This window comes from Nicotiana tabacum, chromosome 19, assembly GCF_000715075.1.
Source record: "Nicotiana tabacum cultivar K326 chromosome 19, ASM71507v2, whole genome shotgun sequence".
NCBI classification, from domain to species: domain Eukaryota; kingdom Viridiplantae; phylum Streptophyta; class Magnoliopsida; order Solanales; family Solanaceae; genus Nicotiana; species Nicotiana tabacum.
Window position 1 is genome coordinate 128,641,538 of NC_134098.1, and position 16,178 is coordinate 128,657,715.

General features: G+C 32.9%; 1 protein-coding gene across 1 annotated transcript; it reads right to left on the reverse strand.

The window, feature by feature from the left end:
* LOC107792901 (endoglucanase 25-like) lies at positions 1-3,279 on the reverse strand. Its single transcript, NM_001325549.1, is given in 6 exon segments — positions 1-402; positions 699-871; positions 971-1,106; positions 1,251-1,709; positions 2,057-2,367; positions 2,907-3,279. Coding segments are annotated over 6 exon segments (1,854 nt in total).
* Positions 3,280-16,178: the final 12,899 nt, after the last annotated feature.

Here is a 16,178-nt window from a genome sequence, read left to right on the forward strand (position 1 = left end):
TTATGGTTTCCAAGGAGCTGGTGGGGGAGGTGGAGTTGGGAACATCGGTGGTACTGCAGAGAATATTGTGTTCTTATCAACTCCGACGTCTCTATCTCCAGATAGAGCCACGAGAGCTGCAACTAAACCAGCATTTCCAGCAAGAGTAGGCTCTGTATAATTGTAATTACTACGTACATCGTGGAAACCGTCATGCTTGTCTGGTCCAGCAACCATGGCTCCAACAATGATATTCGGATTAGCCTTGGATGAATCCCTCCATTTCCATCCTCCTTTACAGTTATACTTGACCTTGTTTTTAGGAATTGATGCCCCTCTGTGGTGAACACGCTTAGGGTAGTGATTGCCAAAGCCAACAACATAACTCATTTTCCTGGGGTTCTTGCCAAGGATGTAGTCAATCTACAAAGTCAAAGAAACAACCAAGTTAAACCCAGAAATGGTTTACACCTTAGAACAGAACTTGCTTATACCGTGTCTCTCATTATCTACACACTCTAGCAGTTAATTATCGTTCATTAACTGTCCCTACACCATATATGAGGCCAATGTAGCCCACTCATCCTCAGCACATGGTGCAGTGAGAAATCAAGTTGATTATGGAAATAGCATGTACCATAACCATTGACAAGATAGAGTAGAAGAGAAACCCGAGAGTAAGAAAGGAGTTAACTTAAAATTAGCAGAGTTTCATTTACCTGGGTCTCAGCGAATCGACGCAGGACATCAGTGGAGTAGAAATTGGGTCCACAATACCATCCAGGAGTGTCGGCAGCTTCAAGGTAGTCACTAAACAAGGTAGCCAGGAAAGCTGCATTGACTACATACTGAAGAGGCTGAGGCCTTCCATGGTTTAACTGGATTAGCCCTCCTGGAATTGCCCAAAAGATTTGTTTCAGATTTCGAAATAAGAACTTCAAATTACACAAACTTTACATGGTTACATGCAAAACGGATAAAGCATGGTTACCTTTTGTACGGTTAAAAGAAGTGAAGATTGGCAAGTAGGAGCACATGATTATGCTCGTCTGGTTGTGAAATGTCTTTAAAATTTCTTCATAAGGATATCCGGGACTCAAAAACAGTCTCATGCGGCTCAGTAGGACCTGAAGAGAAAATGAAAAGCAGCATTTCAGCAAAATATTGAACCCTCTAAGAAATAAAACCTCCTAGTTTACAAATCTCAAGAACAATAACTGGAAAAGAATATTAAAGATAATTAAAGAATAGAGGAGGCGATGTTGACTTACTTGAGCTCCAGTGAGCTTGTTATCCCAGCTGAGCACACCATAATCAGGGCCTCCCCAAAAAGCACCAGCATGTTTGGCGAGACCAGGAGTGGTAGCAAGCTGAAGATATGAAGAATTTCCAGTAGCATAGTACAGCCAAGCTGCACCCCATATAAACTCATCCCAGTAACCGGTAGAATTGTAGAAGGTTTCAGCTTCATTGCCGACACTGTATCTACCACGCTGGTCTCTAGAAAATTTGAAGAGAGTTTTAGCACCATGTGCAAGTTTTTGTGAGTAAGCCTTATTGTCCTTAAAAACAATGGAGGCAGAAGCCAGAGCAGCAGCCATCTCTGCAGCAAGGTCCGAGCAGCCATGACATTCTGTCACAGGCCGATCGTAATCAATATCTTCTGGACGCACCCAACAATAGTGATCATTGGGATCAGTACTCCCACCGGAAGTATCCCCTTTTCCAACCTATATAAATATAACAGAATTCGTCCAATGAGATCAAGCAGTCCAAGTAAGTTCAGTTTTGATCTCAAACACTGAAAATAAAATCACAGGCAGTCATTGATGCTGATTTACAAGAAGCAACCAGAATGAGACTTGGTGAAAGTTAAAAAAAACAGCCAAGAGATTACAGTTGTCAGAAGTGTGAGAAGTATAACAGTAATAATCATGATTCCTGACTCAAACGAACAAGGCGATGATAACTTGTTCCAGTTGAATGCTAATTACTGATGATAGAACAAACTATAACTCTCTAGTTGAGAAAAATTGCAACCTACACATTTCCACAATGCAAAATAAATGATAGTTACCTGTGCAGCAATGCGGTCTATGGTATCAGCAGAGGAATTGAAGGTCTTCAGGAGATAATCAGTACCCCACTTAATAATATCTTTAACATGAGTGAGCTCACCAGCAGCTTCATATTTTGCACTATACTCGATCACACTCCAACTTAACATGGTGAGAGCAAACGACTGAGGGAAATTAAACTTGATTGCATCTCCTGCATCATAGTATCCCCCAACCAAGTTTTTGAACATAGTTGAATCATCTGACTTGCCATCTTGCAAACATGAATTCCCCCTCCATGACACATTGTTGTGCTTCGGCAATTTTCCAGCTGTAAATACCAATAAAAGATTAGCAAAGGGTTGAGCTATAACCACCCAAAAAAAGAGCAACAGATAGCATTCAAACACTAGATTAAAAAAATGAACCACTAAAATACATAAGAGTCTAATGTTTGCATCATTAAAGGCAATATCATATACTTGCATCTCAAATACAGCAGCTGTGATACAGTAATCTTCCAATCTTAAGTCAAAGGGAACATAGCCATTCCACGTACCACATATAAAAATAAGTGTAAAGATTTTTTTTCCTTCCAAAAAATGACCATGATCATCTTAATATACCCAAAATTTGGGGAAAATAACTCAGTAACAAATATTTACAAATTAAAGCAACCAAAACAAGAAGATTATTTCAGAGGACTAAGGCATGCCTCAAAATCATACCATTTCCCCCTATTAATCAATCAAAAGCCAAATCCAGGCAATAAGATCTAATATGCAATGAGATGGTCAAGTAAAAATGACATTTTTAAGCACACAGATTGAAGAATTTAAGGAAACAATAAATATAAAACAGATGACTCACATTTCTGGGCATTGAAGAACATGAGGGCTTTATGGAGAGCGACAGTATAATTATCGGGTGGGGGATTGTGGTGTTTGTGTCTAGGTGCAAGCTTAACAATCATAGTAATGAATCCAGCTAAAAGCGCAGCGGCAAGAATACAGCCCACGGTCCACTTGAAAATCTTCCGACTCACAATAATACAACCAAGATCCACATACTTCTTCTTCTTTTGCTCCGTTGGACCCAACAGCCAGCTTTGCTGTGTCTCGTCCAGATTTCTTGACAGTGCCGCCCTATCAAAATCCCCCAAGTTCCTGCTCCTGTCATCGTCAGTGGCTGAATCCGTGGCGTGGATTTCCAGTGGCCCGCCCCATGGATCCCTACCGTACATACTTATTTTGGGTACTCAATATAGAGCTGAAACAAGACACCCACAAACTCAAAACATGCAAATTTTGGATCTTTTTTATAAGATTCAGAAAATGCTGAACTGGGTTAGTCTTGATCGACTGTTTTTATTCAGCTAAGGACTCGACTTTAGTTCAAGAATTGTGTGTGGGTTGAGAAGGGAGGAGGAAAGTGAGATAGAAAATCTAGTGGCAATAATGGATATGAAGCTGTAATGGTGCTGTATTTTGGGCTTTTTGATTGTATAAAATAATATTTTTATATTACTAGTACCTAACTCAAAAAAAACAGTGTAGTAATGCAGAAGAAATATAATAATACTAGAAAAAAGCTGTACTACTACACTAGTTGATGACACTGACGAGACAGCTAATGGACAATGACACTCTGTCTAATTCCAATCCTTCTCTAATTCTGTACTACTTACATGTGAGTTTGAATTAGCCGTTTTGCACAATACATTATTTTACAAAAACTAATCTTAAAATGAATTTTTAGATATTTTATTAGTATTTCAAGTAATAGTGAATTTCATTCTTCACAAAAAACAAATATTATTTATGGCCAAATAAAGTTACTTTCTATTTTCTAGGTAAGACTATTTGCCAATAATTTACTTTCTCTTTTTTTGGGTGTAGATAATTTAGTCAATTATTCGGGGCATTAAGCTTGCATAAGAATTACTCCACTACGTATTGGTAGATCATAAATATCAACTTTAATACCTACAACGTCCAAATACATTTACTCCTATATTAGTAGTCTTATTGATTTTTAACATGTTGGATATTAAGCTAGAAAAGAAAGATTTTACTTTAAATACATTTTTGAGTCGATCGTATTTTTTTAGTATGTGATCTAATTATGAGTACTTTCAAAAAGCCCATTGTGTCGTTCTTTCTCCCTACTCTGAGCTTTTTATGTGAAGAATTAACCCAAATAGCCGCTCACCCAACAACTTAAACTAATACTAGCCGTTAGAAGTATAATATATGCATAATTTATATATTATATATATATATAATTATGTATAATCAATGTATATGATTAAAAAAAATAATAAATGTGACCGACTATTTGTGTGAAGATCCTTTTTATGTTGATAAGACTTAAAAGAGAAAGAAAATGAACCTTATGTCTCAAACTTTATTAGAGTTTGTGACGTTTCAAAGATTTAATTCACATAACGAGAAGTGGAGAATAAAGTATCATTACTTACTTGCTAAGTATTATTTCAATGAGGCTCCATAGCTTTTCCAAAAGAATATTTATTTAACATGTAGTATGATATAATTGACCATTACGTTAAACTCACTAAGTGTTGTATAAGCTTTAACTTAGAAAAATAAATTAAATTACTTATTACACAACTAGCTTAGAAAATAAAAAATTTAACCGTGAGAATCAAATAAGGCAACTTTTTTCAAACGAGGAGTAACATTCTTAAAATATAGGCAAATTTCCACTATCTTTAAGCATAAAAATAATACACAAATGATTCTATATTACTGCTCATATTTCCATTTTAATCCATGCAAAAGAAAATAGCGGATGCTGCACGACAAATATACAATGTTATTTGTGCATCATGTTCCTTTACAATTTTAAATTTAAGAAAATGATCTTTTTAGATCTCTTATGTGTAAAAAAATAAATATCTTACGTGTAAAAGTAAATTTTTCATGTGTAAAAATAGGGTAGGTTAAAAAAACTAAAAACCAAGGTTGTAAACAGTCACAAAACCAATACAAATACACTTCAATGACACATACTAATGCTGTTGAATTAAGTACCAAGCTCGTTATTGATATTTAACTTTTGGGATTATGCTGTGGTAAAATATTTTCGGATCTTTACATTAACTAGTTTTAGGGTACCCATACTAATGAGTATATAATTTTAAAAAATCACATTGATATTATCAAATCATGTGTTTGAGTTATAAATTAAAATTAACAAAAAATTTTAAATTTCTAAAAAGGATGAATGTTGACCCCATTAACCTATCTCGGTAAAAAAGTAATCATGTCCCACAAAACTTTCACAAATGCCGTATTGTGATTTTGAGAATTTTTCAGGGAATATTTAAGAAAATTATAGATATTTTAATGACCTAATACTAAAAATAAACAATACAAAATTACTTTTACCACTATTCTTTAAAGATTTAACAAATAATACAAATAAAAAAAAATTAATCTTTTGATCTTTTTGAAATTTGGGAATGTGGAGTTTAGCTTATAGCCCTTAAAAAATTGATAATGACAATTTAAAGTCTAAAATGACTAACATTTAGTTAATATCTTATAATAAATAATTAATATATGAAAAAATGTAGGGACAAGTCATTTGTTGGTACAAATGTGAAAAGAGAAAAATTAATTTATGACAACTCAAATACAATATATCTTATCTTTTACTATTTCAAGATTGTATTTTACCAACTTGACTCTTAATGCTATATTATAATTGGTTTTACTTTATTTTCTAATTGCTTACTATCCATGCCCTTTTCAATGAAAATAAACTTATGTACCCTAATTATGAGTTTATCAACATGAAAAATTATTTTTATCATATGATAAATTTGGGAAAAAAAAAGGAATTGAATATGATTCTTTTGCTAATTAGTTATATATTTTAGAGAGTAAATTATTTATTCTCAATAGTAACATAAATAATTCATTATTTATTGATTCAAATTCTTAAAGCTCATCTCATCATTTAAGTATTTAACTATAATTATAATTTTATTCACTATGAATTGTATGCTCAAAGGGATAAAAAAATCTTGTTTGATAATATTTCACTTTTTAATCTTTGTTCTTACAGAATAATTAGTATTATTGACTCTTGCCAATTACTTTATTGATCTCTCTTTCTCCCTATCTTTTAGTATATATTTTTAAACATAGTTGTTTCTTCTAATTATTGAATGTAATTTTTAAATATTATATAGAAAATATTATTTGGGCGAAAAGTAGCCCTAATTTGATATGCAAATGTATTATGGTTCATAAAGGTAACATATAAAGAATTACATTTATGTTACATTGACTAAATAACTAATAATTTATATTATGTAATTAAAATATATAATGATTTAAAGTTCTATAGTAAGATTTTTTATATAGTTCAAATAAAGAATAATTTAATTTTTAATTTAATTAATTAAAAAGGGGATAACTTTCTAAAGTATTAACCATTATTTTACGTATAAAATTAACACATTATAGTTATGTTACATTTTTCCTAAATAAATAAATGATTTATATTACACAATTAAAATATTAATTGATGTTAATTTTTGTTTAAATTTGTTTACATGGATCAAAACAATGATTAGATAACAAATTTTTAGTTGATTTTGAAGAAAAAAATGATAACTTTTTAAAGTATTAGCCACTATTTTATGTATAAACTATGCACCTATTGTCCATGATAAAAGTTTTTTTGGTACTACATTTGCCGCCGTACACATTTTTACAACTTCTACAAAATTTAAATATGGAAAATAATACTACTCATTTAAAGTTCTAAATATTAGGACTTCTTATATAGTTTAAATAAGAAAAAAAATTAATAACTAAATTTTTATTTAATTTTGAAGTCCTAAATATTAGGAAAATAATTAAAATTATAATTTTGTCCAATATGAAATCAGTTTTTAAAGGGTAAAAAAAGCGAACGATATTTCGATAAGGGTTTTCGTGCTTTTAATAGTATAGATAAATAGATAGATAGATAGTCAGCCAAATTCATTACCTTAGTATACATAAATTATTTATAATTATATACATATTATATATAATTTTTTATATATATATATATATATATATATATTAATCAATTATTTTTAATGTAAGCGATTGAATGAACGGCTATTTAGATTAATTATTCTTTCTTTTTTTTTTCTTTTTTTTCTTTTTCTGTACTAAACTGTTTTCAGTGGGATTGCTTTGAGTTGCATAGTTGACTTTCACTACAAGGCTTTTGCTATCATTTTCATATACACCTACCAAATGCCAGATGGCAGATGAAAGAGGCAGCTAGAGTGAGGGGCTAAAGTGTAATATCAGAGAGGGAACCAGCTGACATATTGGATTGCGTTCAACAGAATATGAAAGATAGTAGTACTAGTAAATGAAATTGTCTGAATATTTAAAAAATGACACTCCTAATTATTTGACTGAACATATAAAAATCATTTTTACAGCTGGGAAAAAGACAGCAACACAAAAATACTATTCCATCCCACACTTATGATTTATGAGGTCTGATTTTTCTGTTTCTGGAATCTCCAGAGGAGAAGTGCTATTGCCATGCAATGATTTGCGGCTAATCAAATCCCTAGTTTGATTAAAAAAGTATTTTCATTTAATACTTTTAAAAGGAAAGTAGACAAGAGTGGGTTAGTGAGAGTACCTTTCGCTCTTAACCAATAGGTTAGTGAGTTCGAGTCACCCCAAAATAATGTGGAGAGTTCTTGGAGGGGGAGCCGAGGGTCTATCGAAAACAGTCTTTCTATCTCAGGGTAGGGTAATGTCTGCGTACACATTACCCTCCCTAGACCTCACTAGTAGAATTATATTGGATTGTTGTTGTTGTTGTTGTAGTAGTTGTACTTTAAAAAAGGAAAGAGAAAACTCTCCTTTCTCCAATATTTTATCCCAAACTTGAGATGAGTTGTGATTTATAAAAGAATTTATGTGACTACTAAATATGTAAATTACAAATAAATTGATTTATATACTATGTACTTTCTTGATTTTTTAAATACATAAACTTTATTTCAAAGTTAAAAAACTGATGTTGAAAATCCCACAAATTTTTTGATATGTAGACCTTCTGCCACGATTATTGTTATTTATTTTTGGGAGAAATTGAATATTATTTTTTTCTTTGCAGTGTAGGACGAGCTTAAATAAATTGGCGAATGGTTTTTAATTTAGGTCTTTTAATTCACATATGTTTTTCGTTTTTTTAGAGGTGGACCTATATTATATAGAGAGGGGTTACCGGCAAAAATTTTATATATATTTGTATATGTTTTTAAAGAAATAGTGATATATATATATATATATATATATATATATATATATATATATATATATATATATATGTGACACGTATCATAAAATGTATATTTTAATTTGGTTGAATGCAAAAGTACACTCGTAATTTTACTGAGTTTGCCTTTACTTTCCACGAGCTATTCGGTATCTATATTAAAGCTTTTCATAATTGAATTCGAGCCTAATAAAATCAATTAAAGAGAAAAACGTTCTTTGTCTTGATTGTTTCCATTCACTACTTGAACCCGAGACATATTCTCTCGAGGCAAAAGGCATGTTTATATGTTGGAAATTCAAAGGAGATATACACAAGTAGCAGAGGGGTTCCCCACTTCGAGTCCTGGCCCTCCATACGTGTCTAACTCAAACAAGTGGGCGATATGATTAAAACAACTTTGACATAACGTAATGCTTTGCTTGCAAGATTTATGATAAGTATATATTGTCATTTTTAACGTAACCCAACAAACAAATAAATAAATATATAACAAAACCAAAAGAAAAGATCCCAGTCTATAACATGCTTAACGTTAACCCTCAAATCAGCTTGGACCCTATCATTATGTTTAGTTAGTAAATGTTGCCAACTCAACGGTTTCCTCTAGAAGAATAATAAAATATTTTGTTAATGACATTTTTCTTAAAGATAATCACAAGGCTGCATGTGAAGGATAGGAGAGAGAGTGAGAGAAGAAAAAATAACAAAGTCATCACGTGGAGTGTCGGCAAAGGATGTCTTTTTTTGAGGTGAAGTATTGTTTAGTTAGAAGGGACTTTTCTTTGTTGTTTTGTCAATTACTCCTCCCCTTATCTAACCTAATTTATTGGTCTATTCTCCAAGTTATTTTCCCAATAATCAAGTACATTGAACAAAATAGTTACACATTTGACCGATCAATAAAAAATAATTATATTTATGAGTTAAATATATAAAAAATATACATTAATTGTATATAAAATATGTATAGTATATATTAATATTCAAAAAGTATATATTTTACCGGCAATTATTTTTTAAAGCAGCTATACAATATAGTTTTCCAATAACTTTTTTACATACATACCATCTTTTTAAAACGATACGTGTACTATTCTTTACTGACACTAACTAAGCTAGCGTTTGGTTATAGATTTCTAAATTTATTTGAAAAAATTTGATTTGGGTGAAGTTTGGTTTAAAGTTAAAAATATGTTTGGACATAATTTTTCAAAACATATTTCACTTTTTTTTTTGAAAAATATGAAATGTAACTTACACTCATAAGTTCTAAAAACTATCAAAAATATCCAACAATACAAAATAAACAAACTTGCTAATCCTATATATGCAGAACCTCCATCGATGCCATTCATTATCATTATCACAAACCATAGTCCTGAACATATATAAGTTTAGCACAAAATTATTATTTTTATAATGAACTACATAATACAATATTCTAAAAATATAACTTGATATTTTAATATCAACTACTAATAACACAATTACTAGGCATTATAATTCGTCAAATTGCAATAATATTACAAGATCCATCAGTCCAAAAGAAAATGATACTTAGTAATTAGTTCGTGGATTAGTTGTGTCATAATAGATGGTGGACTTTTTAAAAAATATAAAAGTTTGAGGTTATTTTTGAAATTGTTAAAAAATCCAACACTAATATACTGGGCCACTTTAAAACATCCACCAAAACATGGATACAATTTATAAATAAAAAATGTTTTGTCAAAAATTTTTTGGAAAAAACTTGACAAAATCTATGGCCAAAACGCAGTCTAGAAAACTTAGTATGTATGCTGCATCTTCTTTTTTTCGGTGTTAGCATGATTTTCTATTATGCTGCATTGTCTTCATACAAAATTGTGGACAGTTTATCACACTTCAACCAAACACATTCTCTACTTGCTTCATGAATTGCAATTATCTCAGCATGATTAGAAGAAGTAGCCACAATTGATTGCTTAGTCGATCGCCCGATCGGTCGTTTCGAGAGTTGTAGCCCCATTCTCCTTTTCTGCTCATTTTTGTGCTTCACTGTTGTTTTATAACTTATCGGGTTGGTTGGTTCGGGTCCGGAGTGAATTTAGAGTGAATTGAGACACTTAGTCTCTTAATTGATTTTTAAGTTGGAAAAATCGACTGAATGCCGACTTATGTGTAAACGATATCGGATTAGAATTTTGATGGTTCCGTTAACTCCGTTGGACGATTCTGGACTTAGGAGCGTATCCAGATTGTGATTTGGAGGTCGGGGAGTAGAATTATGCTTGAAATGTCGAAAGTCGAATTTTTTGAGAAGTTTGACCGGGAGTTGACTTTTTGATATCGGGGGCGGATTTCGATTTCGAAAGTTGTAGTAGCTTCGTGGGGTCATTTTTGACTTGTGTACAAAATTTGAGGTCAATCGAACGTGATTTGATAGGTTTTGGCATCGTTTTGTAGAATTTGGAAATTTCAAAGTTCATTAGGCTTGAATCCGTGTGTAATTCGTGTTTTGATGTTGTTTGAGGTAATTTGAGGGTTCGACTAAATTCGTATGATGTTTTGGGATTTGATGGTATGTTTGGTTGAGGTCTCAGGGGCTCGGGTGAGTTTCGGGATGGTTGAGTTTCGGGTAGTCAACGGATCATTTTTGGACCTTGGTTGATGGCTGATGTCTGCTGCTGTGTTTTTCTGGTTTCCTCTTACGCGTTCGCGAGAGGAGCCTCGCGTTTGCGAAGGGTGTTTGTGAAACGCGAAGGGTGTTTGTGAGCTGGAAATTTTGCGAAGGTGTGGTCTGTGTGTGCATTACGAACGCGGGAGTGGTGTCGCGTTCGCGAAGAGGAGTGAGGTAACTGGGGACCCCCAACCTTTTGGTCTACGCGTTCGCGAGGCATAAGTCGTGTTCGCGAAGGTCAGAGTTGGTAAAGCATCGCGTTCGCGAAGCGTTGGTCGCGTTCGCCAAGAGTTAAACTGAGAGGCAGTCAAATTGGTCTACGCGAACGCAAGGGACAGTCGCGTTCACGAAGAAGGAAATCTGGGCAACAATATTTAATTTCAAAAATGAGGGTTTGAACCCATTCTTCATATTTTGAGCTAGAGACCACGAATTTGGGCGATTCTTGAAGGGATTTTCGTGGAGTTGATTGGTGTAAGTGATTCTGACTTGTTTTTGACTAAATTTTATGATTATGTCTTTAATTTCATCATCTAATTTGTGATTTGGGATGAAAAATTAGGAAAAAAAGAGGAAGTGTTCTTGAGTTAGATTTTTGAGGGTTTGAATGGGATTTTGTTATCAGATTTGAGTAAATTTGGTATGGTTAGACTCGTGAGTGAATGGGCTTACGGGTTTTGTGACTTTTGTTAGAATTGGAGACGTGGGCTCGGGGTCGGCTTTTGACCAATTTCGGATTTTGGCTTATAATTTCGTATTTTTCTTATGGAGTTGATTCCTTTGGTCCGTATTGATTGTATTGTAATGCTTGTGGTTAGATTCGAGACGTTTGGAGGCCCATTCGCGAGGCAAAGGCATATTGGAGTAGAGTTTTGCTCGGATTGAGGTAAGTAATAGTTCTAAATCTGGTCTTGAGGATATGAAACCCCAATTTTTTGTGTTGTATGATTGTTTTGGAGGTGACGCACATGTCAGGTGACAGGCGTGTGGGCAGGCACCGTAGGAATTGCGACTTGGTCCATTCCGTGAAACTGAGAAGTTGAATAAACTTGTTGTTAACTATATGCTCTTCATGTATTATAGAAATTTGACTGTGAATCATGTTAGAGACCATAATTATGCTATGCGTTAGTACTGTTGGGACCCACAGAGGCCATGTTACATGTTGGATTACCTTCTAAATGCTATTTGTACTCAGTCTCAATGTTATTCGCATATCATATCTCAGTCTCTATTATTCTTGTTGATACATCATATTATTGTTATTTGGGATGATTTTCCTGATTTCTGAGAGCCCGAGAGACAGGAGAGATTGCTGACTTAGTGAGGCCGAGGGCCTAATTGTGAGGATATTTATGGGATAGGGCTGCACGCCCCAATATGTTTTCATTGATTCACGCTATAATTTGGCTTGATATAGCGCTTGGGCTGAAGGAGCCCCTCCGGAGTTTGTACATACCCCCAGTGAGCGCAGGTACCTACTAAGTGCGAGTGCCAAGTGCTGAGTGACTGTGAGGAATGAGTGGTTGTGAGGAATGAGTGATTGCGAGGTTGGAGTGAATGAGAGGACTGAGTGATTGTTTCCCCTGAGAGGATGTATATGATTTCATTGTTGTTGTACATAGTTTCCATATATCACTAATTTTAAAAAACTTATGAAGGATACTTTTATCTGATTTTTACTTGAATTTGGCACGAAAAACTGATGTGACTTAATTTGCCGGATTTGAAAGCATGTCTACTTTTTTTATTGAGACTACTGAAAGTGAATTATAACTGTGTAACTCGTCACTATCTTTGAGTTCCTTATTTATTATTGTTACTTACTGAGTTGGTTGTACTCACGCTACACCCTGCACTTCGTGTGTAGATCCAGGAGTTTTTGGACGTGGAGAGTGTTGATATTTCGCGTAACTGACCGTTGGAGATACCGAGGTAGCTGCCTGGCGTTCGCAGTCCTTGTTTCTCCTTCCTTATCCCTTCTTTCGTTGTATTTGGATCCAAACTGTTACAGTCGTTTCATTTTTAGACTGATTATGTATAGATACGCATGGCTTAGTGACACCTCGATATTGGGAGCTATTTCCGCACTTATATTTTGGGTTTTACCCTCCTTGTTTATGAAAATTTTACTTATTTCAAATGTCTTGAATTATTTTTCTGTTAAATATTTGGAGTATTTGAAAATGACGGCTTGCCTAGTACCATCGATAGGCGCCATCACGACAAATTAGGATTTGGGTCGTGACAAATAATAATGCATAAAATGCAACACTGATAATAACACATGTATTGTTATGCATGATGATTATCTAAAGGTGATTTTGTCTTTAGATTCTCTTATTCAAGCAATACTAATATGAGTAATCTTATTCCAAATTCGATCCTGTTTATGTATTTTCCTACAAGTTATGCTAATATTAGGAATGCAAAGTTTAATACTGAAAACCAAATATTACATTAGTCAGAGTTCTATACTACATAGAAGGAAGACATTGTAGTAGCTTTCCAGAGATTACGTAAGGGAAATATGACAAGATGGTGGGCCTTATGGGCCTACATACTCATGTCTCAGAGCCCAGATCACTCTTTGTTCAACAGGGCCTCAGAACAGCTCACGTTCCACTGAAGCTGAAATGTGATCGTGGAAATCGCGACTTAAAGATATCGCATTACTAGAATAAGTCGCATTTGAAGATTAGAGTTATAACTTATAAGTTCGAATATGGTTTACAAGTAGTGAATACAATTTATAAGATATGCGTTAGCTTTTCCTCATTCTCGATTTCCGTTTTGAACATCCTTATAGTTGTATATAAATTTTCTTTTTAGAAATTTAATTTTTTAATTATAATTCTGTGATAACAAATTATTATTTAAAAAAAATTCTCCTTTAATGGTAATCACTCATATATAATCAATGATTGTCAATTTTTATGATAAACGTAGAAACTCATTGATGTATGTGTATACTCAATAGTACTTTATATGTTTTAGGCCTATAGTGAATACGTGCTATGCTACGTTGAAGAATAACTCAATACTCTATCTAAAGAAACGTTTTTAAAACAAAAGATCATTCTCTATCGCAGAATTATAAATGAAGAGCTAAAATTTGATTATGTTTTTTGGTATGTAATGAATAAGGATCTAAGTGAAATCCAGAATGGAAAAAATTGAGGCATTTTTATAGAAGATAAATTGTATTTAATAAATACGACTTATGAATCACATTTGGCAAATGATAACAAGTTGCATTGGGTATTCGACTAATAAATAGCATTCTGCATACGCGACTTATAATCGCTTATAAATCGCATTATGCATACGTGACTTATAAATCGCATTTACAAAAAACGACTTATAAATCGCATTCAGAAATTGCGACTTATGAAATTATTTTTCAAAAGACATGGACGAATATTATTTATAAATCACATTTGGTTATGACATGTACTAACAGCTCCGGACTATTCTTTCCATTGTAATTTACTCTTAAGTCGTATTGGATGAAGTTTTGCATAATTTTGGTGTTCCTTTAAAAACAACATGCCACTAAACATATTGAGCAAAAAAAATGCACATTTTGGAGAAAAAAATGTTCGTCACTATCACAATGATCACCAGGCAATTTGCGGATGTTATTGGCAATTCTAGTCGACTCATTTCATTTAAGATAGAGTTAATTTGGTTTTGTCAATTTTGAGTTAGAACTTGTAAGTCAAGTTTCATTCAAGTTACTTATTCGTTATGCTGATTGTTTTTACTTAAGTAAAGTAAGTAAAAGAGTAAGGCAATAGAATTATAGAGCACTCGAAAAAAAAACTTCAATTCCTTCAATCTTTTAATATTAAAAAGTTCAAAATTGACTCATCCTTTACATGAAACGAATTTAATATTCTTGAAAATGTAACTTGATCTTTAACTCTTTGTTTTGTTGTCCAGTCTAACTCTGACATCTAAGCTGGAAAAAGATGAAGTAATATATTTTAAGCAAATTTCCTAGAATCCCCTTATCAAAAAGTTAAATTCTTCGACAATTTTTTTATTTAATTAATTAATTAATTTATTTTAGATCTTCATCACTCCTCCTTCAAATTATTAAATGTGGCAGACCAACATGGACCTATCACACCACTTGGTCTGTGTTTTCAAATGGTACACTATATGTCATCATCTTGTATCTGTACCTTGACCTGAATATCTCTTCAAATTAGTTAACAAGGGAACAAAAATTCTTATATACCTACAGTGTTTTGGAAGCTTGCAAATAACTGTCCGAAAAGAAAAACACAAAGTGACAGGATTGCAAATTGAGACATACAACAAACTGACATTTCTGTGGTATTAAAAATTTGATGTAACCCAAAGACTCGCCAGAATCACTCAATATTTTGCCAGTATTGACATTAGCTACCCAAACCAATAAGTCCAATTTATAATAACAACAACAACAAACCCAATGTAATCTCACCAGCGAGGTTTGAGGAGGGTAGTGTGCATGCAGACCTTACTTTACCTTGTGACGATAGATAGACTGTTTCCAATAAACCCTTGACTCGAGAAAAATAAGTCCAATTTACAAGTACTAAACATTTAGTGCTACAGTCAAACCTCTCTAAAACAGTCTCGTTTGTTCCGAATATTTTTGGATGTTATAGCAAAGTGCTGTTATATAGAACATATATTATAACATAACATTAAAATTGGTTACGGAAAACCTGAACTTTTATAGTGAAGTGTTGTTATATAAGGATGTTGTTATAGAGAGGCTGAGTCTTTTTCATGTGACAAGTTGATCTTTTATTGGACAGATATATAGCGACTTGTTTCATCATTTCGGAACATTGACCAATTTTACCTTAGTTAAATCCAGTTACATTTATGGTAGAAAATGGAATTATTTCAAGATAATTACTTTCTCTGACCATAAAATTTCGAACTTGACAACTTAATAACTTATTCACCTCTTGAGTATTATCTGTTGATAAAGGTCAACTTGTTACAGTAAGAATGATCCTTTACCAAGACCATCATCTTTTTAGAATAGAGTTGTTGTATGAAAAAAGAAACAATTCAGAAATTTTCATTGATAACAGTCTGCAGGTTTATGTAGTTACTAGCCGTATAGGTGATATTGTTATATACTT